Raw genomic sequence first — 26,963 nt, 5'->3', positions numbered from 1 at the left:
TAGAACATTCAGTAGGTAGCAGTGCTTTCGTGGGTCTATACTCGKGGAGGGAGATACTGATCTTTTGCAGTGGTGTCAGAGTTTGGAAAAACTAAGCACAAGTTTGCAGAATGGTCTTTGAGGTATGTTTAACCATAAAAATGATTTGTCTGATCTAGAGGGCCTTTTCATTCTTATATTTGCCCAGATCTCTCCACTGAATTGGTTTGGTTTGGTTGTATTGTTAGAGCTGTGTCCCAGCTATTCCCAAAGAAATCTGAGGTCCCTGAGAATGCATCTGGCATTTCTTCGCTCAAATTCTTTTGTCCATGTGCTCCAGAACTAAATGATCTCTCTGTCTCCCTCCTTATCTTTGCATACTGCACTGCAAGATGTATCCATAATATCCAGTAGCAATTTGCATTGCATACAAATATGACTTCTCTTTTTTTGACATTTGGCTAATGCTGGTAGTACTGTCATGCTTGGAGAAGTGTCAGACAGAGAGATCCTGGCTGTTGTCTTCTCTGGGCTCTTGAGATCTCCTGAGATTTATTGCTGTACAGGGCCAGCAGGACTGCTCTTTAAGACYGCAAGTTCTTTAACTGTGTGGCATTATTTTCACCAGGTAAGAAATTCTGAGGAGTTTCTGTGATTGTGGCATTTGGTGTTGCTCCATCATCATCATCATTTTTACCATATCGCCTTTCCATTAATTGTCCAGTAAAGCTGGGAAGTTACCTTCCTATCTGCCCATATGGGGAAGAGTTGTGATGACAGATGTGGGCTCAGTGAGGATTTGCTGAGCTCTTAATCCTGTTGTGGCTAACAAGCTGTGCTAATGTAGAAGGGCATCTCTTTCGGTATATAAAGGTCTTAACTACTTGCCTTAGGGGGGTRTGCTGTTACAATGCTGTAATTGTATTAGCAGTAGTGGTAGGACATGAGATAGAGGATGTAAACTTCTGCAACCATACAGGCTACTTTATCCTTCATCCCACTTCCTTTTTGAGATTTTTACCTATTAAGTCAAACCCTAAAATAAATGTTGTGGGCAATAGAGGAAGCAAGCTCTGTATACTGGTTGTGGCAAACAGCCAGAGATCAGATGTTTATATACACACCTGTATCTTGAGAGGATGAGAATGTGTGATGATATTCTCTTTGTTGTCTCTTGCTCTACCACTGATTTACTCTCAGTATTTTTTTYTTCTTCTCCATCTTACTTCGTCTGATTTGTTGTATACTGTTTTCAGTTGCTCTCTGTCACTTTTTCATCTTTTAAAAATGTGAGTTACGTGTTTTTAGATGTCAGTGTGACTAGAAGTTTCTGACCACTTTTTCTTTAGAAATCCTGGAGAACCTTTCCAAGAATAGAGCATGCCCCAGTTAATTTTTTTGTATTAATGTTCTTAAAGTATACTATGCATAATTGACAGAGGTCTCTGTCTAATCCATCAGTATTTTGGTCAAAACCTAATCTGAATAAATACTCTGAACTAGTAGGACCTACCTCTTCAATTTCATATGTGTACAAAAGRTGGCTTTCCACCTTACATAATTGTTGTATGCTATTTAAGCAGCTATTGCATTAAAGATGGTGGCTACATTCTGGGCATCAAAGGAGTTACTTACTGTGTGTAGTTTGCTGCTGAGATTCTTTGGGGCTGAAAAGTTTTGAACAAAGTAAGTGATTACCTTCCTCTTTCCAAATATGTAATACTAAATGCATTTGCAAAATAGTGACCTTAATTCCATGATAACCAGGTAGCCTTGGTGGACATTTGTAAAACTGAAAACCAGAATCAGCTATGTAGATGGCAGACAAAGGGTAAGTGATTTGTGCCACTCACCTGCAGTACGTGGGTTGCTTCATTCTTGGGTTTCCCCTGAGCAGAGGCTGCCGACAGTGCCAAATACTTTTTTTTTTTTTTTTTTTTGTATCGAGGAGTAACTGTAATACATGCAAGGAAAAGTGGCTTCTGTGACCTGGTGCATTCCTTGTCTAACTGGCTTATAATAATTGGATGCAACAGGAGGGATACTTAGTGAAAGTGTCAGTCTTGAGGAATTATTTTATTTTATTTTTATTTTTTTCTTTAAACAGGTGATAACGATAATGCTGGGCTTTTCTCACAGTCTATTACAGGTGCTTGTGGACTTCCTGAGGTGAGAGGACCTTAGAGAAAGAGTCTGAATAAATATGGAGTGAGTCAGTTCTGGCTCATTCAGGTGGGTATTGACTTTCTAGATTATGGCAGAAGGCTAAAAAACAAACCTATGAGGATTTTGTCATTTGGCCAGATGTGCAATAGAAGGAATGCTAAAACTCGTTATCAGACTCATCAGCACCTATTAGTCAGGCTAGACTGTGAACTTGTGCCTGGTGCATTAAACCTTTGTGCCACCTACCCTCTTACCTGCTCCCTTTCACCATCTTTATTTTATTTTCTGTGTGGATTGCACATCTCTTTTGCAAGACTTCTTCTAATGATCCTTTTATTTGCATTCTARTTGTGTAGTGTTTTTTTTTCCTTTTTACCCCTAGCTGTTCTTTGTCTCTTTTCCTACTTTTTAAGTTGTGCCATTAGACTTTTTCTCCTTTTGTACCCTCCCAACCACATTGTTTACATTTGTACTTCCTTTACTTTCATCTTCTTATATTTTTCCCCTTTTAACTCTTATCCTCAGAGGAGCTACTTTCAGTTTCGGAGACCAGCCCTTTCTTATTGATTGCCAGCTGCCTTTACTGAAATTAATTTGCATTCTCTGCTCTTATTGTGCTAGACAGAGGAGTGATTTTGAGTAAAGCTCTTTCCCCAAAGGCTTTACTCAGAAATTGTCTCTGTATTTCACAAAAAATGTGGAAAATAAAGAGCAGCRTCAGTGCAAAAGCTGCTTCTGCCTAAACCAATATGTTTGCATCTTTGTCACAAGGAAAGTGGAAATGTGGCATGTCTTGCTGCTGGTACAAWTGCTTCTCCAGGCAAAAGGGAGCTGGGTGGGGGAGTGTACAATGCTGTGGTCTATGGTATTTACTTATATGGGCACCCCTTAAAGGATAGTAATTAGAATCATAGAATCAGTAGGGTTGGAAGGGACCTCTGGAGATCATCTAGTCCAACAACCYTGCTCAAGCAGGGGCACCTAGAGCATGTTAGACAGGGTTGCATCCAGGCGGGCCTTGAAGATCACCAGAGGAGACTCCACCTCCTCTCTGGGCAACCTGTGCCAGTGCTCCGTCACTCTCACAGGGAAGAAATTCCCCCTCACATTCAGGCAGAACTTCCTGTGCTTCAGCTTCTGCCCATTGCATCTTGTCCTGTCACACGGGGCAACTGAAAAGAGTTTGTCCCCATCCCCTTGACACCCTCCCTTCAGGTACTTGTACACATTGATAAGATCCCCCCCCTCAGTCTTCTCTTCCCCAGGCTGAAGAGGCTCAGCTCTCGCAGCTGTTCCTCATAGGGCAGATGCTCCAGCCCTCTGATCATCTTTGTAGCCCTACGCTGGACTCTCTCCAGTAGCTCCATGTGTGTCTTGTCCTGGGAGCCCAGAACTGGACGCAGTGCTCGAGATGAGGCCTCAGCAGGGCTGAGTAGAGGGGCAGGATCACCTCCCTCGAGCTGCTGGCAACAATCTTCCTAAAGCACCCCAGGAGACCATTTGCCTTCTTGGCCATGAGGGCACGTTGCATGGCACCTGTCATCCACCAGCACTCCCAGGTCTTTCTCTGCAGAGCTGCTCTCCACAGGGTCAGCCCCCAGCTTGTAYTGGTGCCTAGGGTTATTTTTCCCTAGGTGCACGACTCTGCACTTGCAAACCCAAGCCATTTTGCCTGGGACTGTTTACTACCTAAGCATTTTCATTTACAAGCACTTGCTGGCTGTGATTTTTGGCCATAGGCAGTTCTCAAAAAATCTGTTAAGAGTGCAAATATACACTAGGGTCAAAGAGCTGTGACTCTACTTTGTTAAACTTGAGGGGGGGAAAAAAAAGCAAAGCAATTATTTTTTAGGGGGCCTTTAATGCTGTAGGTACTAGCTGCATTCAGATAGGCTCTTTGATAAGGCTCTTTAGTAAGGCTCTTTGAGCCTAATATTGACGAGAATAAAAAGCTTGAGTTTAGCTTATCTTAATTTGGGGGTTTGTACATACTAGAAGTATGGGTAATCATGCTTTGGATGTATTAGATCTCCAGTATATATCCGTTAAGACAAAACCATCTTGTTCTCAGACTGCTTTATCTTTAGAAGTTGRTGTGATTAGTTTTTCACCATTTGTCAATTTGTTTGAAGTTTGGACCAAGAGTTCACCACCAGGCTTGAAGAGGAGATGTGCTATATAAACTCACTATTAAAGCTCACTTGAATTCTTTGCATCTTATAGCTTATTTGCTAGCATGGCAGACTACCAGTAGTTAAATGACAGTAACGTCTGTATGTAGTGTCTTTGCATTAGGAAAGATCTTGTGCTTGATTTGACACCCACGTAAAAGGGTGACAAAGACAAGAAAATGTTCAGATTAATCTGCAGGGTACAGCTTTTAATTATAAAAGCGCACCTTGAAATGTTGCTCGGGTACATAGCTTTCACCATACAACTAAGTTTGAAGATCCCAGACCCTTTCATTGGACCTTACTGAGTGAAAAAGGAGACTATCACAAGACTTGTTTGTTCTGGTGTTCAGAAGACTTGGCCTGCTAGTTAAATACTTACTATTGTACACCAGCCCCTGGCAATACTGACTGCCAGRCTTGGTGCTGCTAGTCTACTGGTCAGGTTTTCAAGTGGTGCMAGGATCATATATGGCTCTGATCCTGCAGGTACACTCCCAAAAAGCTCAGGGAGTTCACCTGCAGAATTGCTTGTCTGTTTTTGCAAACTAAACTCTGCTTAGAAACCAGTTCACCTGCTGTCACAGTGCAGGCTACTTTGGAGTAAGAGAGCTTACTGTTAAATCGTAGGACAATTTAGCACAGAAAGTGAAGGATAAACGTCTYTCTTAAATGACTTGAGGGGTTTAACTGACAGTGCTGCATTGCATCATTATTTTCCTGCATCAGAAAAACTCCTGTTTACTGAGTTGACACCATCTGAAGGCATGGCTTGTAATTATAGTTGTGTAACCTATCAAACGTGTTAGGAAGCTGAGAGGCTTGGAGTTATTTGTGGAGGCTTTGTTGTGGAGGAAGAAGTGCACATAAACTTCTACTTGCCTAAATATTTGAGTCTGATACCATTAATCAAAAAAAAAAAAAAAGTCTGGATGCTGGTTATTGCTGCTGAATTGGGATTACTTCAGACTGCAGACCAAGCCTATAGCCAGTTTTCCTTCATTGTTTAAGTCTTTCCCCCAGTGGTAAGAGAAACATATAACAGGATAGAGAACAGTGTCTGTAAAGATAAGATTTGCCCTCCAATTTGATTGCCTAAACTGCTTTTAACAGCCTCTTACATTTCAAAAAGTTCTTGCTAGCTTACTTGGCAGCTTTCTTTCTGTTACTAATTTATTTGGCATGTTAACTTACTGTAAAATAATCTAGCTCTAACAAACACGTTTTTGCATTTTTAAATGACATTATAAATTGGAGGAAAAGTGAGGGAAAAATTTGCATGTAACCATTTTACTGTTATCCATATTTTATACCCACAGCACGGCCTTCCAGAGTGGGAGAATCCAGAGGCAAGATCTTTCTACTCTGTGTTCAAACTGAACAAAACACAAACACCAACAGCAGAAGTAGGAGTGAGAATCTGTTTGACTTTTCAAATCCTTGCSTCTCTTAATAACATGATAGATTATTTAAAAATAAATTTAATAGTAAAGAAAGTTAAGAAATCTAGTGTGTGCTTAAGGGGGAGCAAGAGAAGTTGGGCAAGAGCCCAAAGAAAACAGTAGGAACATGTATTCCTGACAGATTCAGTAACAAGCAGAAACTCACGTTGGTATCATGGTCAGTGTGTATTAACACTGAGCTTCTCCTGGGCTAATTATGCCCCTTCTAACACAGCTAGGGTGTATCTGTGCAACGCCTCGCAGACTGACCTACGCCTCTGCCCACATGCTYGAATGATTAGATAGGCATTGAACTTTGTCTGCAAGCCTTCTAGCTTTATTTCAGTGCTGCACTCAATTTAAAATGCGGCAGTGAGAGACTGGCCTTTTTAGTTTAGGCACAGCACCACTCTCAACTGCAGCTTTTGAACTGGAGCTAGTTTGCATCTGTGCTGTTGTGGATGTGAGGGAGAAGCTCGGGCCTGCCTGTGGTTTACCGTCCAGATGCGCCCCGTTGTTGGCTTGGGTCATTCAGCCTGTGTACAGCTAGCTCAGATATTTGCTCATGCCGCTTTTGCATGTACTGAATAGGTGCCTGAAATGCCCGGTTGCCTGTGGGAGGTCAGTCTCAGCTGTGCTTTGTGACTTTAACTCCGGTGCCTGGGCACTTGATGCTTAAATTTTTACTATCCATATGTTTTCTTGGCAAAGATGGGTTATGCAGGGTCTCTCTTACAGCAGTGAAAAGAATCCACTGGCACCTGAAGCTTTTCTACTGAATGCCCTTCCTTGCCCTTTTTAAACACTCTGTGCTTTTACATGCACATGATCCTGCATATTTTACATATTCTATGTTGTTAAATTAAATGAAAATTTGGTGTGCTGGAGAAAAGTGGGCAGTGGTGATAAACTCACATTCCCTACATGACTTTCTCTTTCTACCCTGTTCTGGCCAGTCCTGAAGGAGAAATTTAGTACGAGAAAAGGTCTTCTCCTGCACAAGAGAACAGGAGAGGAAGAATTAAGGGGAAGAGCTGGAATGTGCAGAGTCTGAGGAATTAATGTCAATATTTTCTGATCCTTTTTCTTATAAGGAAAGAAGTGACACTGGAGGATCAAATCTTGCCCAGGCTAGGGAAGCTAAGAAGCACAGACAGCATCTGAGAGCTAGGTAAGGCTCTGCAAGCAGTGATTATTAGACTACAGAAGCTGTCAGAACTGTGTTTAGTGTTCAGAAACACAGTTTAGGAAGCAGTCAACAGAATATGCTTCCCAAGGGTTGAAAAGATTTTCAGGTAGGGATTCTTGTTTATTAATAAACTTAAAATGTCTTTAATAATCCCCATATAAGGAAATTGAAAAATATTTTAAAGCTTAACCTAATTGTAATTAAAAAGAGGCCTTGCAGCAAGATATTTCACACTGCATGCTTGCTGAACCACATATACTAGCTGGATAAATGACAGAAAACTATGATATTAGTTGTTGGTGTTTTCTTCTTTTTTTGTGAAATGATTGAGTATGAATTTTTCTCTRAATATTTTAATTCTGTGAATGTTTTCATTCACTGAGTGACAGATACGATGATGCATTATTAAAAGTTAAATAGATCATAATGTCTTCTGTGGTTGTATGCATTTTCTATAGGAATTACAATAAATACTGCAGATCTTTAGAAAAGTAGAAAAAGGTTATAATTGTTTCTCAAAATAAATACTGTTCCTGAAATTTTATTTCAAGTTATTGGCAGGAGAGTGAAAATGCAAGGAAGGGAAATACGATGTTTCCTTTGGAGCATACCTTTCCCAAATATGTTTTTAAAGGTTGATAATTTGTTTCCTGCCTAGGAAACCAAGGAGTCAAAGAGAGAAGATGATTATGGGCGTGTCTGCTCCTTCAGTGCTGTGGTGTTTCTATGACTTCCATCTCCTACCCACTTATGAGCTCTGCAGGAAGGGCATGTGAAACTTGTGTTGAAAGCCTTAAGGTTTCCTTTTTCTGTGACCAAGCTGGTTTCTGACTAGACCAGTTAACTTTCACTATTGGGGCATCTGTCCTTATTTTCCATTGCCCTGGAAACTTTGTGGTCTCCACTGTTTTGAGCAGCCTGGCTGTTAGTGGTGGTGTCCCTCTAGGCTTGTGGTACCTGCGGTGCAGCAGCATCAGCTGTATGCTGCTCCCTTTGAATTCTGCTGTCAGTAATATGTCTTGTGACTAAAGCTTTGCTGTTGCAGATTCTAGGGAGCCCTGAATATGAACATATCAATTATGTGTCAACACAAAAGCATCTGTCATTGAAACTAGGCATCGTTTATTTGGCATCAGCATAGCAAAGATTTGGCTGACAGCCMGAGTAAAATATTCCAGCAGAAACTGCTGCAATAGGAGCAGGAGCCATCTCTGAAGTAATTTTCTGAAATTCAGGTGCTCTAACATTATCTTTTAATAAATTCTTAAGACACTAGGGACCTCAGCAAAAAGCCTTTCAGGTTCCATATTCTTGTTTAGCTGTATTTCTCTTGCATGTTCAATTATTTTTCATTCTTTTTCTCCAAAGACAAAGGTTCTGGAAAGTACATATCCTATGATTTAATATTCTTTTTTTTACTTACATATTCCAAAATTTGTTTACATAAAAATGCAAAATGAATGCAATTAGTGATGGCTGCTTTGGGGAAACTTTGCTTAACTTTAAAGGAGGTAAGGCTTCCAAAAGGAGGGAGTAAGAAATTGTTTTATTTGTCCTAAAAGACAAGCAGTTGTTTCTGTCCCTCCTCCCCCCCCCTTTTACTGACTGATGCTAGTCTCTGTAGTTTTCCTCACTTTTGCTTAGACCTTATCTAAGTAAGCTTCATGTTCCCAGAGATGTAAGTAGGTCAAAATGGTAGTTTCAGAAAGTTAGGGAAGTCCGTAAGATACTCCATTTGTCACTGACCTGTCATGGTTCAGGCAGGACTTCACAGTACCTGTGTGAAATTAGATACTGAGATCACTTTCCCTTTAAGGATGTTATAATTGTTATAGTTGCAGGAGGTAAAGAAGGAACTCTTGTGTTTAATGGTATAGCTTATAACAGCCAGCTAGTCAGTTCTGATGTAAATATTTTTTTAAAAGGAAAACAGGAAAATCAGAGTGGGAAAGGAGAAAATACGTCAGAAAGCTTTGATGGTAGATATAGCACATGCAACTGTTTGTCATCTCTTTTAACTGAGTAAGCTTCAAACTCTATCCCTTCATCAAATTAGAGATGTCCACTTATGTGCTAAAAAACCTTCTTTCTAGGAAAGTGTTAAGAACAGAGATAAAGGTAGTTGGGAGAAAATACACATTGGATTTTCAGTGCTGGAAGAAAGGCTTGTAGAATAAAGATGAGTTTTTTTTTTTCTTTCTTTCTTTTTTTTCCCTTGAGGTTTGAAGTCCTGTGAAGTACAGTTTCTCTCAGAGGGGAGAGAACAATGAAAGGAAGAGAGGTCTGTCGTATTCCCCGCATTTCAAATACATTTGTTTCTGTTTGGGTAGAAATGAAATAGGATATTTGGGTTAACTCTTAACTTCATACTCTCAAAAGAAATCACAATTTCTTTGTGATTCTAGAGATAGATAATGAAACCTCTTTAGGAAAATAAATATTACCTTTATCTAAGCTCAAAATTTATTCAAGAGGTTAGCTTTGCTGTCCTGGCACAGCTTGAATTTAATGATTAACCTCTTTGTAACTGTTCATGTTCCAGACTTACCATCCAGTATATAAACATAAGCTGAGATGATAACAGAATGCTGTAGTAGAACGGTACACACTATTTGGGAAAAATATCTTTCTAAATCCTTTATGCAGTATGCATCACCCTTACTGAAAGTGAGAGAAGTCTGTTAAGAAATCTGATTAGCTGTGTGCTCTCCAGTTYGGTTAAAATCTCTGTCCAGTGTGGTAATCAGTGTTATCTAGCTGGTACTTTATCTAGTAATAGCATGCTCTCATTTTAGAGAGGTGCTCTCTCTAACAGTTAAGGCAAGCATGTKTATTCATCGCAGCTGCATACAAAGTTGACCATTGAAAAGTGATGCTCCACAGTAAATTTAAAAATCCTCTTTTGTTTTGGACCTGACAATGTCTTGTTGTGTTATGTCATCCTTTTGTTCAGCAGGTTTCCTTGTGAGATCTTCTAAATGTGTCATCTAAGCAGTAGTATAGAAGGTGAGGGAGAGTGTTTTGTGTGAAAGCAACCCTGAGAAGTGCAATGTTAAGTCCAAGGTTCAAAGCAGTGTGTTGTCAAGCACTGGACAGTGTGTTTGCTCTAACAGTAATGATCTCTATAATTTTCTGTAGTTACTTCTCAAAATCCCCTCTTTTTTTTAAGTACTAAAACAATTTCAAAAGTAGCTTTAGTTAATTTAATTAGTAGTAGAGTCTGCATTATATTTTCTTGTTAAAATAGAAAATATGAGGAAGCCAAGCCTGATATTTTCTATTTTAACTTATGCTATTTTAGCCTATGCCAGTGGTCTTCGCTGTACATGTCTCCATAAAGCTCAGGTCTGCAGACTGTTCCATGTAAGTAGGTGCTTGTGTCCAGAGAGACCTCGCTGAAACCTGTGGAACACTGTAGTAGCAACTGGGACAAGCTGTCATATTGAAACTGAACTCTTTTTACTTCCTTTTTCTTCAGTTCTTCCCACATGTACGTAGTCCTGTATCTTTTGAAAAGGTATTCTGTTGGTAGTTGTTAAATCCCATCAGTATGTGTCCATCTCCCCTCCACTAGAAGGAGATGGATTTAGATTGCAGGTGCCCTAGTTGTGTGTTTTTATTTTTTTAATTCCTAGTGTTTACACTTTTGACTCTTGAGCTCCATCAAGAACTTGGCTGATGCTTTCTAGCTTATTTTGTATTTCATGGTAAGTTTGCTGTTCTGAAATATATTAATATTGTGGCATTTTAGTATAGAAGTTTGTGAAATGGCGTTTAACTAGCATCTCTAGTTGTTTGAAACTCTCCAGTGTGCTGTCTAGGAAGATGAGAATGTACCATATGTAGAGGACTGTGTGAGAATAGGGAAGGGGAAGTAGGTAAAGGCTTTCCTTTTCCCTTCTTCCCCTTCTCAAAAATGTGYCTGTAGTTCTCGCTTCTGCAGTAGGTTAATTCTTGCAGAAAATCCCTCCTCTGTTGGACAGAGGAGTCAACAGCGGTTGGTAGATCTGTGTTATAGGAGAATCTCCTGATGTCTCTGGCTCCTTGTAGAAAATTGATGGTTCTGGGAGTTCTGCTAGAGATGAAGCATATTGTCTGCACCTTGCTTCCAAATACCCATAATGAGCTTGCTGATTCTCTTGGGTTTGGCAACCCGATGCTCAAAAAGAGTGTACATATGTTACATTTTTCTTTATTTAGTCTCTTTTCTCTCTTAGGAACTGTAAAGTGTATTTTTAAAGTACTCTTAAAATAAAAATTGGGGTCTCTGAATTCGCTTCTGGCTCTGTAGCTCTTGTATTGAGGAGCAGCCTGTTTGAAGTGGTGTTTGCAAAACCACTTCAGTACATTTTGATCTATCAAGTCAGTACAGGAACCTCACATAAACCAGTCTTCATTCACTTAACTCCAGGAGAACTTTTAATATTTCTATAAAAAGCTTTCAGTGAAATTGTCTCACTCTTAAAAGAAAGGGTGACTTTTCCCTATTGACTTCTGTGTGAGAAAGACTGCAAGGGCTTTCAGTAGCTCTGTGTCTGAGACAGGCATCAACAGGAAAACAAGGGTCGTCTTTAATTTGGTATTTCATTTTGTGAAATTGCCTACTCTGAGAGAAGTAAAACATTTACATGTATATTAACCAGTGTTTGCCAGCTCTTGGAATAAAGCCAGTTCTCTCAGGGCCAAACAAACACTCTGAGTGGATGAGTAATAATCTGCTACTGTCACTTATAATTTATAGATGGGTAGACAAAGGAACGTTTGCCATTTTAAGTTACCCTATTTGCTTGAAAGCCTAAAATTCACTATTAGCTATCAGTTTGGAATTGTGGAATATGGGCAGCATGTCTGCCTGTAGCTGGTTTATTGAACATAGCTGTTGCAAAAGTTTGAAACATCCCTAAATGATAAAGAGTAGGTATGGAAGACTATGAGAACACATGAAGGATACAGAAGCTTCGGGATAGTAATTTAAAAGTTGCAGCAAGAGGCAGAAGAGATGTACAGACTCTCCTTTTTAAGGATGACCTACAATGTTAATGTGTCAGCTTTATTTTTTGAGGTACGTTCATTATAATGACCAAGGAAATCCTGGAAATCTATATTCTTACTCCTTTYATGTTGGGAAAAAAAATTAAAAATCTGCTTTTTCAAGATAATAGATGTATGGAGTTTTTGTTCATATGTAAGTAAGAAAAGGAGAGTGTTGATGCTGAATCCTCCTTTACAAAGATGTGTCTCATGTTTCCTGAGCCATTTCATTTGCATACTTTTTCAACAAAAGAGTTTTGAAAACTTCAGGCATTTATAAGTGTGCTTTTCTCCTGGAGTTAGGATTGAGATAATTAAAAACAGCAACAACGTATTTTTTGTTGAAAGGTACTTGTTTTCAGTCAGTGCATAAAATCTTGTATGTTCAAAGCCCTACAGAGATGCAAATAGCACAACAATCCTCTGGAGTTGGAGTTTAAGCCCTTAAGGGTCACTGTTGAGATTAAACTCTCCTCAGCATGCCCTGTGAAGTTTTCTGTAAGATCCCTTGGCAGGTTGTAGTGGAGTGTGGTGTAGCAAACCTAAATATGTAGATAGGAGATGGATGAGAAATACAAGCCTTGCTTATCAGCCACTAAGAGTAACAAAGTCCAGAGACRAGAATGATAATTGATGTCCATCTTCTCCGCTGGATTGACTCTTCCATCTAGGTTTTATTTTATTTCTGTACAGCTTTTCCTTCTGTGCTTTATTTTCTCTCTTCCTTCTGTTTCTTTTCTCCTCTTTACTCAGACGCTGTTGGGGCTATCCTACTTTTGCTCTCTTGGCTTCATTGTCTTGCTCATCTACTTGCTCTGCCTAACGTTTTTTTCCCTGGATTAGACTTCCTGTCTGTGGTCTTGGTAAACGAAACAAGAGAAAGAGCAGTTGATGTTAATATTCTGGATACCAGTATGTCTACAGCCCTGAATTTTGGAGTGCATCTGTAAATACTGTGTAAGCTTTAGAAGATGGATTCACTTGTGTCTCCTAAAGAGCTAATGCCTTAGCTCCTTTGCAAGATCAGACTTAAGGTAGCTTTGGAGCCCTGACTGTCATTTGGTGTTCAGAGGCACTTTAGTGACAAGATTAAAAACTAATAAATCCATGCTTTGAGGAAGGTCAAATAGCACGTGAGCAAAACCCCATGACTTCTGGCCCCTTTACCAGTTTACAGGATAGGCACTTTTAAGCACCTCTYCTCTGCACATGGATGGTTCCCAGACTGTGCCTAGGCCTTAATGCTGACTTGACCTAACACTATTTTAGGTTCTGGGTACAGCTTGACATGATTGGATTGTTGAGTGCGTACAGTTGCCTTAAAGGTAGGGTTCAGCTGAATCCTACAGAAGACAATACCAAGTGTAGCTGGTTCACTTCAGTTTTGTAAAGTGAATGAACAGTGAAACAAAATGAGTAGCATTTTTAAGAGCTGAAAAGTAGGATCTTAAATGAAATTGCAGAAAGGTTTGGAGGCATGTTTCTTGAAATTGCTGTAAAATATGAAATGATTAAGATTAATCTGAATTAATCTCTAAGTAAGAAAGATATCTGCTTAGATCTCAGCAGCAGGTGCTTGCAGTGTTATAAATAGAAAGCAATATGAATTGAGGTGCTTATTAAATTTGCCTTTATGATGCTTTGAAGGATTGCAGTAGAACAGAAACAAGAAAAATTACTGTGAGCTCTGGCTTAGATGGCTGACTTAAATAGCTGTGTTGCCAGAGAACAAAACATAAACCAAGATTAAAATATATTCAGAAAAACTGGTAGACTTGTTCAAAAAAGGTTGTCTAACATCAATCTGTTACTAGCATGGGGAGGTGGGCTGAGAGTTTGAGGCACATAGTTGAACAGAGAAGGGCTTAATTTTTTTGGATAATTTTAATATAGTGTTGAATTTTAATGTATTTTCCAGGAGAATGCACTGTAACCCTTTCTAGCACTTCTGTTTCTCAATTTTTTCCTTGTCAGCTCGGGGAAAGAGAAGCCAGCTCTTTAGGAAACATGAATGTTTGGGAGATAGACTTCTTCAGATTTTTTTGCTGTCTTTTGGGGTGAGGATTTGGTGAGGATTTTGTGTGTCTTTCAATGTTCTCTGAAATTGCTGAAGCACAGTAGGGTCTCCTTAGAGAGGTGGCTGAGCAGAGTAGCTCACGAATTGGCCAGTAAACCAGATCAGAGCAGCAGGCTCAGCTGGTCTAGAGACCATGAAACAAAATCTGCAATGTTTTTTTTTTTTTTTTTGCCTGTAATGAGATACTCAAACTGATTTAATTTGGCAGGGAGCATGTGAGGAAATAGTAGTGTGGGAAAAGCTGACTGCTTTTGGGAACAGTGAATTGTCCTGTGTGAGATCCTAGATCCTACTTCTTAACATAGCAAAACATAAGCATGCTTACTGGTAAAGCTTAGGTCTGCTATGGCACTGCTCTTGTACCTTTCTTGTCATAATTAACTCTGTCTTGGAAAATGCGTGCCTAAGCACAGCTTACCTAGAAACAGTGAAAGCATCTACATCAGAGTTGGAAATAACACGTACGTACACATACACACACACAGAGCAGTTGAACTCATCATCACAGAAAGCATGAAGAGGAAAAAAGGGAAAGCATGGTGGTAATGGGACATCTGAGGTCCATTCCCAGATCTCCTTGAGACTGCATGTGTGTATGGGCTTAGACAGGCTGAAATGGCTTGCATACATACCAAACACCTAATACATTTAACTTGTGGTTAGGTTTTCAGTTTTCACATGCTTGTGAGTTGCATGAAAAAGATGACTACAGCTGTGCACAAACATGAGTATCTTTGGAAAAGTTTGGATCTAGTCAGTAGGGAATTCAGTGAGGAGAATGAAGCTGGTATCTTGCTATATCAGCATATTGAGATTAATGCCTAATTATGTATCATTGGCAACTTTCTCAGAGCATTGTGAATATAGTGGATTACTTTTTTTTTTTTTTAAAAAGCCTTCTAGCTGGAAAGTCTATATGGGAATAATTGAGAAGGGAGAATATGAATGCTGTTACATCAGGGAATATAATGTTTTGATCTTGATGAGTGCTTTTAAAAAAAGGTCATTTGGGTTTTCTGGTTTTGAATTGTGGTGTTTAATCAATAATTGTTTACTGAACATTATAGAGGAACTTCAGTAAGACATTATTCTTTACCTACCCATGCTTGTTTGGAATGGATGAATGCATTACCCCAAGACTGCAGCATTTGCTTTTGTTTCTGAGTTTTGAGCTGATGGAAAGTCCTGACAGTGAGACTGTAAATAGGAGTACATAAATAGGTGGTGCAAGAACCATTGTTGCAGAACTGATTAGGCAAAATTGAGCTTGTGTTTAGAGAGTAGTTTTGTGGGGAAACTCCCTTTGGTTACACCATGCAAAACTTTTTGTCCCTGTAATTTTATTAGGCCTTAATTAAACTTTATGCATTTAAATTAATTTACATTAATGTCACAGTATCTTATTATGTGTCAATTGACAGACACTAACAAGGATTTAATCGGCCTAATTCAGCTGTATGTAATTATGTGTCTTCTCCTTAATAATTGGAAGCAGAGTCTATCACTCATGGCAGGGGAGTCTGGCGCTTTGTTATAGCGTGGGATTGTTTAGAGAAATGTTAATAAGACTTCAGGTTTAAGCTGGGAAGTAGAATGAATGAGATTTTAATGAGACCAGTGATAGGAAGAAAAAACTGTCCCCACCCATCCTGTGTTGCAAGTCTCAATTCTTATCTTCTCTTCCTCCAAAAAGATGTCCTGATTGCGTTATTGTAACATTGCTACTTGAGAGCATTTCTGTAATTTGAACGGAGTTAGGGGAGGGCGCAGATTTGTGGGTGTTAGAGTTCTAGGCTGAGCATCTCCTACATCAATAACTTGATTACCCAGATCAAGTGAGCCTGTGGAAGGCGACACAGGTGAGAATGAAACCTGCAAAGCCACTCCATTGGACATGCTCAAAAATACTTGTTCCCACAGAAAAACAAGTCCCTTTTCCTGGGACAGTAGATGGACATTGAAAAATTTTCCTCTATCTGAGTTCATCCACTTCAGCAATTCTGCTTGGGTTGATTTCTGTGTGATTTTTGTCATAAATTGTACTTTGTTCTCCAGTGTTACTCAGTCCTCTCCTGGCATGTGTGCAAGCAGGGAAAGACAAGCATGATGACAGCAGTCTTTCCTCAGCCTCCTACTGAAAAACCATCTGTGCCAAGAAAAGCTTGAAAAAACAGAACTTCAAACAAGCTCTGAAGGAGAGAGTTTGAGATCAGAACCCCTTGTCCAATAAGCTCTGGCATCACATCCAGTTTGCTTTAAATCTGTAAATAACTTCAAGATACTTCATAAAAAATAAAACCTTAAACTCCAGCATTACTGCCTTGCTGACCATCTTCCCCTTCAGGACTGTCCCAGGAAGGTACCAGGAGCCCACATAAACATCTGTCTTGCTGTCTCCTGTTGCAGACAGTTCTGTAACTTGAGCCAGGACAGGACCCCTTTTGTTGTTTTTTTGCTCATTGAAGAAGCTATTTGACAGATAATTTTGGTCCAGCATACACAGATTGTCATGTGGTCAAAAAGTACAGAAGTGTTGTTTTTAGATGTTGCACTTGCATCTTGGGAGTTTCTTCAGCTTTTCAGTTGGCAAATCTCCATCCTTGTACTACCCCATCTTGCCACCAACCCTAACCACCCATCCACACCCACTCTCTTCTCTGGCCTGTCTGTTGTTTAGATTTAACAAGCTGTTCTTGCTGCGGACATGTTTTTTTGCCCGCCAACTTTTAGCCTGGACTGAATTTTCAAAGCTAAAGTTTTAATCACAGTAGAATTACAATGAAAAGCAGTGATAGTCCCTCAGCTCTCTTGTATGCATTACAAAATTGTAACATYAGGCCTTGGACTTGTTGGCGAGCTGCCTGGGTTATGTCTTAGGGATCTTTTTCAAACATGCTTACAATGATGCTGTTTCAGAGAGTGGTTTTATTGGGAAACCAGTAGTTTGAACTGGAGAGGTAACAATCAGACCCCACACTGGATAGATAAAAGAAAATGTGTATTTCCCATCTGGGTGGTCATCAGTTCAGGAGATGAGCACTGCTACCCTCTGGTGACGGTTTGGTTTGTGATATGAGTTAGTAGTGACAATCTGTTTCTCAACCTGACACAGCTATATTGGAAAACAGAAGTATTACTTTAACACTTGATTCTYACTGCTGCTCATTGTCAGAGAGACCAAATAGTTGGGAGTTAATCTGGAAAAACTGCATGTGTATTTTAAGTATCAGTGACTATTTATGTATTTAGTGTGTCTATTTAGAAACAAACTGAATTTCTGTAACTACAAAGGGAAGATAAATATTCTRTATCCAAAAGAATCTTGTCAGGAACAGCTGAAAAWTTTTTTTTAAGAAAACAGCTGAGCAAACATGTTATCCACTCCTATATAAATGTAACAAACAGCATATAAGATCATTTGTAGCTGTATACATGGAGAGTGACAAGATTTTGTTTTACAGCCTCCCCTAGGAATTGAATACATGCAGTGAAATAAATTGCTTGTTTTTCTCATGCTTTCAGTAAGTACTAGTCCCATTTCAAAAGTTGTCTTGATACTGATTCTTTATCTACAAAGAAGAATATTGTTTATTTGCCCACCCATTCATTGAGCAAAAGATTGTCTTTTTTTTTTTTCTTTATTGCGTTCTGTTTGGATTCTTCTTCCAGAGTTCTGATCAAATAGGATCACGCTATAACACTGTCTTTGCCRAAAACAGTGTAACCTAGTCTCTACTTAATGATGCCTTCCCAGATGAAGTAGTCCCATGGCTTTTTGTTTCCAATACTGATTTTTTCACTCTATCCAAGTCCTCAGAATTGTGAAAATTGTATCAAAATAGCTCTCTTTCTGTTGATGTCCTTGTTCTCTCTGACTTTCTGGCAGAATTCAATGATTGCTTTCATTTTCAAAATGCTATGAATAGTTTGGAGCCTCTCAAAGCTGCATTTACAGTAAATGTGATGTTGTGGTAATGATGGGTCAATTCTGATTTAGGTCTGTAATTTGACAAAAAAATTCACTGTAAGACAGTGTTAAACTGACTTTAAACAGTATTTTAATAGTTCCATATTGTTATGTATGTAATTAAAAGCTCTTACTCTTGAAAAGAGGGTGTTTTGATTTGTTAATCATAATTCTTTGATAGAATGAAATAGACTGAGGTAAATTTTTATGCTATTACAAATTACACTCATGCTGTAATGTGAAAATCCATTTTCCACAGAGCAGAAAATTCTCTTATGTTTTTCTTCATTTTTAGCACTCTGAAATCGCTTGCCAGATAATGTCACAGAAACATGAAGGTCTCAAATTTAGCAYTAACAAGCATTATCTTCTGTTATGCATCAGTTCTACTATGTAACTTCTGTTTTGCGGAAATGAGCTGGGTGACCCAAAGCACAGACTTGATGGTGCAGAAGTGAACCTTATTTGTGGTGCTGTGTGTTACTTTGTATAACTCTCCCCAAAGACTCCTTGCTTACTTAGGGTGAACTTGTTCCATTAGGAGCAAATTAAAGATTTCTTCATTAAGTACGTAATAATTGTTTCCATGTGTCAGTGGTCATATGAATCGGGCTGTGTTTCAGTACCGAAAGGTGCTCTCCTGCAGTTGGAATATTCCCTTCATCCTGGGGCTGCCTTTTGTTGCTGAAGGTGGGTTGGCCCAGGAGGTTTGCTTTGTAGGGAGAGAAGAAGAATGTGATTGGGATTAAAGTGCTTTTTGCTAATCTCCTGGGCAGGCTCACTCTTTAGGGTTCAGCTGTCTTAGTCAAATTGGCAAATCTCTGCTCTATCTGTCTCTGTCACCCACACAAGTGATTATACAAACCGTTTTGCTCCGCTGGAGCCTGTCAAATAAAGTTTTTTTAGACTGTATCATTTTACATTTAGTGTTTAAAACTTGATTTAATAATTGTGCTTGAAAATGGTTGGAAATATTGCTGGACAGTCACTACATATTAGATAAAAATGTTATAATCAGGCTTTATAGAAAGCCCCTTCCTCACAGCCAGATTTGCAAAGGTATTGGGTGCCCAATGTCCTTTCCAACGTTTGTGAGCAGCTCTGGCTTCYGACTCCACTACAGTTGGGTGTCTAATTGCTTGAGGAACTGTGTAAATCCTGCAGGGCACCCACCTAGCATCTATCTGAAGGGTTGAAGGTGTCCTTCAGAAAAGGTGCAAGGATCACTGTTTTTCTCTCGTCTACCCGTGAAAACTGAAACACAAGAAAAACAGCTCGCTGAGAGTTGGATCTTTGCCAAGGCTGAGGGAAAGGCTGAGTGAGGAACTGAGGTGTCTGGAGGTCCTGGCCAAAGCTCCACACCAGGGCTCAGATATTACCCTTCATAAATCTGCCCCAAGCTCCTACCAAAATACACCTGGCTTTCTGATATTCTCATTTAGCTGTATCTCTAAGCTGTCTGAATCACATTAGAAATTGGTGACCTTGCTGATGCTGCTGCAGCAATGGCCGGACTGTAGAGCTGTACCAAAGAAAACTCCACCTTCAAAATGTGGTATTTCACCTTGAGGTAAAATCCTTTGTGGAGAGAATCTGTGCTCTGTGGTGTAATCTAAAGCAGGTCTTGTTCTTTCATTACGTAGTTACACAAACACTAGGGACTACTTTCCGTGCAGTTCAGTTATTTTTTAAAAAATTGCTTGGCTGTAAAGTGTGTTTCAAAGGTGGGAAACAAAGTGACGTGTAAGCAGCAGATACCTCCTGGCAGGTTAATTTTGGGTTGCAGCTAGGAGAACAGTATTACTTGAGCCGACTTSTTGGCACCCAGTTCCCGAAGCTGACCGGGGTCAGCATGTCAGGTTCTCCTCTGCTGCGTCAGGCACTGCTGGCTCCGCACAGGGGCAGCTGGCTAAGCTGCAGCGAAGCTGAAGTTATATGTGGTAAAAAGAGGATTAAAGCCTTGTGAGCAGGAGAGCAAGCTGCTAACCACAGCTGCCACTCCTCGCTGCGGAGACGCCACACGTGCTCTGCTGGGAACATACAACAGCAGCGTGCTCTGCATTGTGGCCTCTGCCTTTGGGAGCGTTGCAGTGGAAATCACTTTTCTTTATTCCTGATGGAAGGCATCATCCTTAACCTGAGGCTAGACACAGGTTTTGTCTCTGTGCTGTGCTGAGTGGTAACTAACCAACTAACCGTTACTGCTAACCAAACTTCCCGCTAGTCCTCTGGGTCTCTGCCACCTCCTCCRTCTCCTGGGTTCTCTTCTTGTTCCAGCCTCCTTCCAGCAGCAGCCCTGGCTGTGGTACTCTAGAGTAATATAAGCTTAGGAAAGCCCATTAGTTTAAGCTTTTTTCCTTGACTGACTTGTGATATTGGTGTGTCTCAGTGTTTGAGAACTACTGGTTTTAGGGGGCTTTTTAAACACTAATATAATCTAAGGAATATTTGCTTATGTATCTTGCGGCTTTTTTCCCTACTTTTAGCAACCAGTTTGAACACAGTGTGTCTGCTTCTCTGCTTTTTTTTTATTATTAATATCTCAATGTCATACTTGGCCCTGGGGAAAATGTAAACGATAAAAATTAATTCTTGCTGGATTGCTTGTTTGAATTTCAAGATATTTTGCTGTTTCAGAAATGTTGCAGTGACAGTAGCAGGATCAGGAGGCCAGGTTAATCCAAATTGGCTTGCAAACACTTGTAATTTGGATTTGGAGGAAAATTATTCAGCTTAACATGGCTAATACATTCATGGTGTAAAGTTGGTGATAATAAGTTCTTCAGATGTCTAGACATGTGATTACACTAAGTGCGGATAAACTAAATCTTCTGTGCATGTGTGGCATGCGGAAGGAGATCCAGAAACCAGAGTACTTAGCGGGTATTAATGCAGCTGGAGTCAGTACTGCRCTTTCTGTCTTGCAGAAATAGTCACGTATAGTATGAAGAACTTCTAATTGCAGATTACTAATGATCAGGGTTAATTGCCCCCCCCCCAAAACAAACAAAACAAAACAGATTACCATAAATTCTGGTTGGAATGTTTTTGGTGTGTTTTGAAGGTGACTAGTCCCAGTAAATTTCACTATAATATTCTGGTACAAAATTATCCTTGATTAACTGTATTTTGACTTGCTTTAAGGTGTTAAGAAATGCTTCAGCATTGATGTGATTAACTAAGTAAGTAACTAAGTCTGTTAATCTGTGCTGTTAGGTTTTGAGGGTGGCTCTGCAAAACAGCTCCAGTAACTTAAAGCAGCAATTTAGAATAATAAGTGTTTTGTATATTAGAAGCAGTTTGGATAATGGGCAGGGAGGAATGGAATTGCACTAGCTAAACTTTAAGCCAAGGCACTAAATTTTTGAATTCTTAATCTGTTGAAGAWTTGTTAGGCTAGTCTTAAGCAGCTTGAACTTTTATGTTTTGTTCTTCTTGAGACCAAGCGTTTCAGTGAGTGTGTCAAGTTGCAGTAGTGCTGTGTCACAGAGAAGAGGTGATTTCTGTGATTTGGATGTTTCAACCAACTATGCCAGGCAATGCTTCTTTTYTTGAGATTGCAATCAATATAGTTTCTTTCTAGCCAAGAGATTTCCTGCATTTGAGGGACAGATGACTATAGTGAGCTTTAAAAAAAGATCTTCTTTCACCAMTTCGATGTGATTTTATTATGAAAGTTTAAATTGTGAAATTCATGAAAGGAGAGTAAATAGGCTCTATTGACTGGCACAAGACTATTGTCAGACTCTTGTGGCCCAGGGATATTCCACTTTTGCAAGACTATCCTTTCTATTGCTGTTTATATGGATGTCCCAATTGAGGCAGTTACTGATGCTTTGTGGTAAAAGCCTAGTTGAACTAGTTCGGTGTTCGCTTCTGACCTTGACAGATGCTTGGGCCGGGTAGCGCAGTCTGCAAGGCAAGCCCTCTCCTGTTCGGAGGAGACTAGAAATGGAAAGGAGACTCTTAGCTCCCATTTGAAATGAAAGGGTAAGCTTCTGATTATTTTTCTTGTGGAGAGCGATTAGGTGATCGTCATGGCTGGAGAGAGGTTTGTAAAAGATCAGAGTACTTGTGAGCCATCACTTTCTCATTGCCTTTCTGATAGGGAACTGCTCTGAGATACTCGCAGCAGGCAGTAGTAGCCGGATTAATTACAGCCATCCTGGTGCTGTCTTCCTTCCTTCCTGTCTGCATCTGAGTTTGGCCTTACCATCAGGCAGGCAGGGTGATTATTGGCCAAAAGTGGAAGTAAGTGAGTAACGTGAGGTAATTTGTTGTCTTGAGCCCCCATGCACGCTGCTGAAAACAAGACTGCTCCTCTTAACCCAGCTGCAGCACCAACTTGCCTGGCTAAAGCTACTTGGTCTTTCTGTATCTTCGCTTCCCTAGATGTTTCTTCACTTCCCTAGATGTAAGCGGTCATCTACYTTCCAGTGAGGTCAACAGGGGGAAGCTTGCAAGTGACTGGTAGGAGATGTCGAAGTGGAGAAGGGCAGCTCTGGCGCTGTGGTTCCCCTTGCATAACATAGCCCATAGAACTGCTCTGTGTGTAACTGAGCACTGTGGTGTCCAAGTGAGAGCTCTGCTTCCGTTTAAGCTGTTTTGAAGTGCTGCATACCGGCATTTGTATACCAGCATGTGCAGTGTGCTAGAGCCCTCRTGTTGGGAGGGATGTTGTCTCTTGCAGAGATTGTCTAATCTGTGGCAGTCATGTCCAGACTCCGAGTGGCAGCAGGAGCCTGGCAGTGACTTGCAGAGATTCACTGCTTCTATTTTATGATTTAGTTTGGATGAATCGTAAGGTTCATCTGCTTAAAAATTATGGGCCAAACTTCTGTGCAAGTCCAGCTCTGCCAGTAGCAAAGCCAAGTAACCYAGTCTATTAGAAGCCTGTTTGGAGGTTGATGCCAAATCCCCAAACTTGAGAACATGAGCTTGTAATTCTAGTGCTGCTGATGTTTGTGGGAAGGCTTTCTGGTTTAGTTCTTCAGATAGCTAGTGTATGTAATTAACTTACATAATTTTGTTTCAGAACGAAATATTCATTTAAAAGAGACTTGAAAACAACTAATGTTTTCAGTGGCTGGGTAGCAAGTGATGTTACGTAGAACAAGGCATACATTTATTGTTTGAGAGATTGGTTTTGCAGCAGCTCCTGTTTGTTACTATGGTACATAGAAAATCCCAAGGACTTTTATTGTCCATCACTTCCTAGGTCTTCTGAGTAATCCAGATACAAAACCTGCTGACATACTTTAACAGTGGAGACAGAGAACAATATGAAATTACTATAGCCTAGACCACTGGTTTTCTAGTTACACCAAAGGACAAACATAACACTTTATTTTGTATAGCAGATTTTCTGGAGTTTAATAATAAAGCTTGTGACCAAAGCAGGAGCAGAACTGAAGTTGAAGAGGTAAAACAGAGATTACTTTTTTCCCCCTAGAGATTTAAGAGAGGAARTTAGCAAAGTGATTGGAAAAAAAAAATGTAGCTTTCAGAAGGTAGAATACCAGAGACCTTCCCTGAGCCAGTAAGAGGGCTGAGGGTTTGCTGAGGGAAACATTTGTTGAAGTTTGGAAATAAAGTAGACCTGTTTGAATAAACAGACTGGAACATGGTGTCATACGTAATTTCTGTAGCCAATTTCCACTTGCTTTCCCATCATGAATATCACTGATSATGTCTGGTCTCCACAAAACCTGTTAAGTATTTAATTCTAATGCTGGAGCTTACATGAGGAATTGATTCTTTCTAAGATTTGAATTTTATCATCTCCTTGAGAATCATTCCGAACACCAGAATTCCAGGCCTGATAAAGCATAAACTGTTTGCCTCAATGTCYAGATTAAATTTGCAAAGTTTATGGTCAGAGAAAACAGCTGCTTGTCWGAAAGGTGTGTGCGCATGATACAGAATCAGTGAAAACAGCTGCACACAGATATTCTGTCATGCTTCTGGTTTTTGAGATTGTATCCAAGGACCATTTAAAGGTAGAAATACTGATGATTTGCTGTTGGTTTTAAGATACTGCAGGGTAGCTTTGATAGTCTGGTTGTTCCTGTAATTACGAGTTGGTCAAGTTATTCCAGATTTTGCTGTAATATATGAAACAGGGTTGGATGAGATTCACAATTCGAAGATTGTTGCTTTAGGAGAAAGGATGGGAAAAGTTTGTGGTTACACGTGACAGTAGGGGGAGATTCTTGTTCTGTAAATGAACATTTCAGCTTCTTTGTGCTTTTGTTGTCAAGATAACAAACAGAGCTGACTGAGATAGCCAACACCTAGAGAAAGCATCCCACTTTCAGTGAAAACCTCTTTTTAAAAAGAGGAGTCACAAAGCTACTCCTAACGTTGAGCAGAGATGAAACATCAAGAGGAGATCTTAAGTGGGGTGACTTGGGAGAACTTTGCAGTTTTGCTTGCTGATGTATTCTTGCTCACCTAGGGCAGCACACTAAAATTATGCTTATATTCTATGATTTAAAAAGAGGAAAAGATAGACAGATAAGGTAATCAATTAGTTTCTTAGTATGTTTTATTCTGAGTATGCTAGGTTGACAGAATAATGTCCCTTCTTTTCAGTAGTTTCGCTGGGATATTCATTATGGTTTTGTCCCCAGATGTGTGTGCTTGCATGTGATCATGAGTATTCTCCCATTCTCTTTGAAAAGCTTGCAAGAGGTCAGTTTGTGGCTAAGGAGTGAATTAGTTTAATTGACATAGTCATGAGATTAACACGTCCCTGAAAGACTTCCAGGATGATCAGCAGTTGATTATTTTGGGTAGTAATCTTTCAATTCACTGAAATAAGACTGTATTTGTCACCCCCCCCTAATTTGTATTTCGATACATCTGGCCTGTATCCAGTTGTTGTGCACTTACAGAAATGGTGGGAGATGTGGAAGAGAGGAACATATTGAAAAAATTACCCTCCTCCCTCCCCCAGCGGGGTCAGTGAATTGCACAGCTGTAGTAGGTATCTTAAAAACCCACAGACCCTCCACTTTTCTGCACACTTAGGTATGGAAGTAAAAGCGCCCACTAATGCTTCTGCTCTCCAGCTTTCATAATGTGCAGTGTTTTTGTTAATCTCACTTCATAGATACTTTGCTTTTAAAAATTAGTCTAGTAGGTGCTTCAGAGCAACCTGCTTATCAGCAACTGCTTGTCTCGAACAGRTATTTATAAGCAGGCTGGTTATCACTTGGGATGATCTTTTCCTTATAAAAATGACAGCTGTAATAAGAGTCACAGCACTCATTCATGTTATGATTTAGATATATTCAATGGCAGCAAAAACAGAATTATAATTTAAGCAGATCTTTCTTCACATTTTTTTTGCCTATTAGAATAGTTATACCCTTTATTCTGATGAATGTCTTGCGTGGAAGATAAATGCATAATGCTTTTCATTGCATACCCTTCCTAGTTCTGTAGATCTGTGTGCAGCCATGGACCTCTGTTTGGGAGCCCACTGTTGTTATAAGAGGCAGCTATCTGGTGCTCTGTGTTGATGCAAGGTTAATTCATATTATTTTCATTAAGTGTTTAGCCCTGTTATCTTGTTTACCTTGAAGCACAAAATGTATGGTGCCGGGCTCTGCTTCTGGCTTAACAAAATGCAAGTTCAGTGCTTTTGGTCAAATACATGCATCGTGATGAACTGCTCTAATTTTTCATGGGGAAAATGTGATTACTGAAGTGAACGAGTGCTCTGCGATTCAGTTTCATTGAAAGAACTGCACAGATATTGGTGCAAGTTTAGACAAAAGTTTTATCAAGTGAAGCTTGTAATAACTATGTTGATTTTGCTCAGAAGACTTGTTTTGTTTTTCCTCTTGCAGTTTCTTGCACAGCCAACTCTTTGAAGCCAACGGAATTTTTCAACCCCATCTTTTAGAAGACCCTGGTCTGTCTTCTGCAGCTCAACTCTTTGCTCCCCATTTTGGTGAACACAGARTCCCAGGAAGAGAATGAGGCAGCTAAAAGGAAAACCCAAAAAAGAGACCTCCAAAGATAAAAAGGAGAGAAAACAGGCAATGCAAGAGGCCCGGCAACAAATCACCACYGTGGTGCTTCCCACACTGGCTGTTGTAGTAGTTCTCATTGTTGTATTTGTTTATGTAGCAACACGTCCAAATACAACTGAATGATGCAGCTTGTCAGAGTCTCTAACTTTGGGGTATTAATACTTTATCAAGAGCCAAAAGAAACTCTCTGCCACTCTTTTAATACATTACAAAGGAACTTGCTGTTATCTTCAGTCTTTCTCTTGGTTAGGGTTCTACAATTTCTCTTTAGGAATGTAACATAAAACGTATTAGTGAATGTGCCAGTACGTTTTATGGTCCAGTTCATGTGCCTTTCAGACTTTTAAATGGTGTTTTTCTGAAATCTGTTTGAAGTTCTATATTGTAAAAGGAAATTCTGTTCTGCCATAAATTTGTAAAAATCGGCTTTCAGCTATTATCGCTGTTATAGATAATGTTGCTCCCATGAGCTCTTGTATGTCTATTTCAGAACTTCCAAAGAAGTATATTTCTTCTTTGTACTTAATGTCATATGAAATGCTTTGATTCAGAAAGGATATATTTATTTTTTGAATAAAGGAGATAAGTCTTACTTGGAATCTTCCTCTTATTTTGTGAAAAATGTGACTTGTGAAAGCCTACATCATATAATATTTTTTTCATTAAAAACTATATAGTTCACTTGAAAAGAATTTCTTTTCGCTGTGAAATGTGAACATTCAAAGTGAATTCTTTACGATCCAACAGGAGGAATTTTACAAAAGCCGGAAAGGAAGGTTCCACCAGTTTATGGTAAAGTAGCTAATAACAAATTACATAAATACAAATAGTTGTTTATATGAATGTTTAAAATTTAAATCTGTAGAGCAGCAATAAAAAAGTGGTTTTGAGTATGGCTG

At 39.6% G+C, this 26,963-nt stretch overlaps 1 protein-coding gene across 4 annotated transcripts; it reads left to right on the top strand.

The window, feature by feature from the left end:
* SMCO4 (single-pass membrane protein with coiled-coil domains 4) lies at window positions 1–26,959 on the top strand. Of its 4 annotated transcripts, none has more exons than XR_014896501.1 (5): window positions 1–1,810; window positions 2,119–2,211; window positions 5,636–5,722; window positions 6,853–6,929; window positions 25,879–26,007. XR_014896501.1 is itself a non-coding variant. In XM_085310237.1 (5 exons), the coding sequence occupies exon 5, from the start codon at window positions 26,008–26,010 to the stop codon at window positions 26,185–26,187; it is 180 nt and encodes a 59-aa protein (XP_085166363.1). In that variant the 5' UTR covers window positions 1,792–1,810; window positions 2,119–2,211; window positions 5,636–5,728; window positions 6,853–6,929; window positions 25,879–26,007; the 3' UTR covers window positions 26,188–26,959. The 4 variants fall into 4 exon arrangements, 1 of the variants encoding a protein (XP_085166363.1); XM_085310237.1 differs by having other exon boundaries at window positions 1,792–1,810; window positions 5,636–5,728; window positions 25,879–26,959; XR_014896502.1 differs by lacking the exon at window positions 5,636–5,722 and having other exon boundaries at window positions 1,268–1,810; window positions 6,858–6,929.
* The last annotated feature ends 4 nt before the right edge of the window (window positions 26,960–26,963 follow it).

Source organism: Rhea americana, unplaced genomic scaffold (assembly GCF_003343005.1).
Source record: "Rhea americana isolate MKP2758 unplaced genomic scaffold, rheAme1 scaffold_314, whole genome shotgun sequence".
In the NCBI taxonomy this organism is placed as follows: domain Eukaryota; kingdom Metazoa; phylum Chordata; class Aves; order Rheiformes; family Rheidae; genus Rhea; species Rhea americana.
This window is presented reverse-complemented; position numbering and strand designations above follow the sequence as displayed.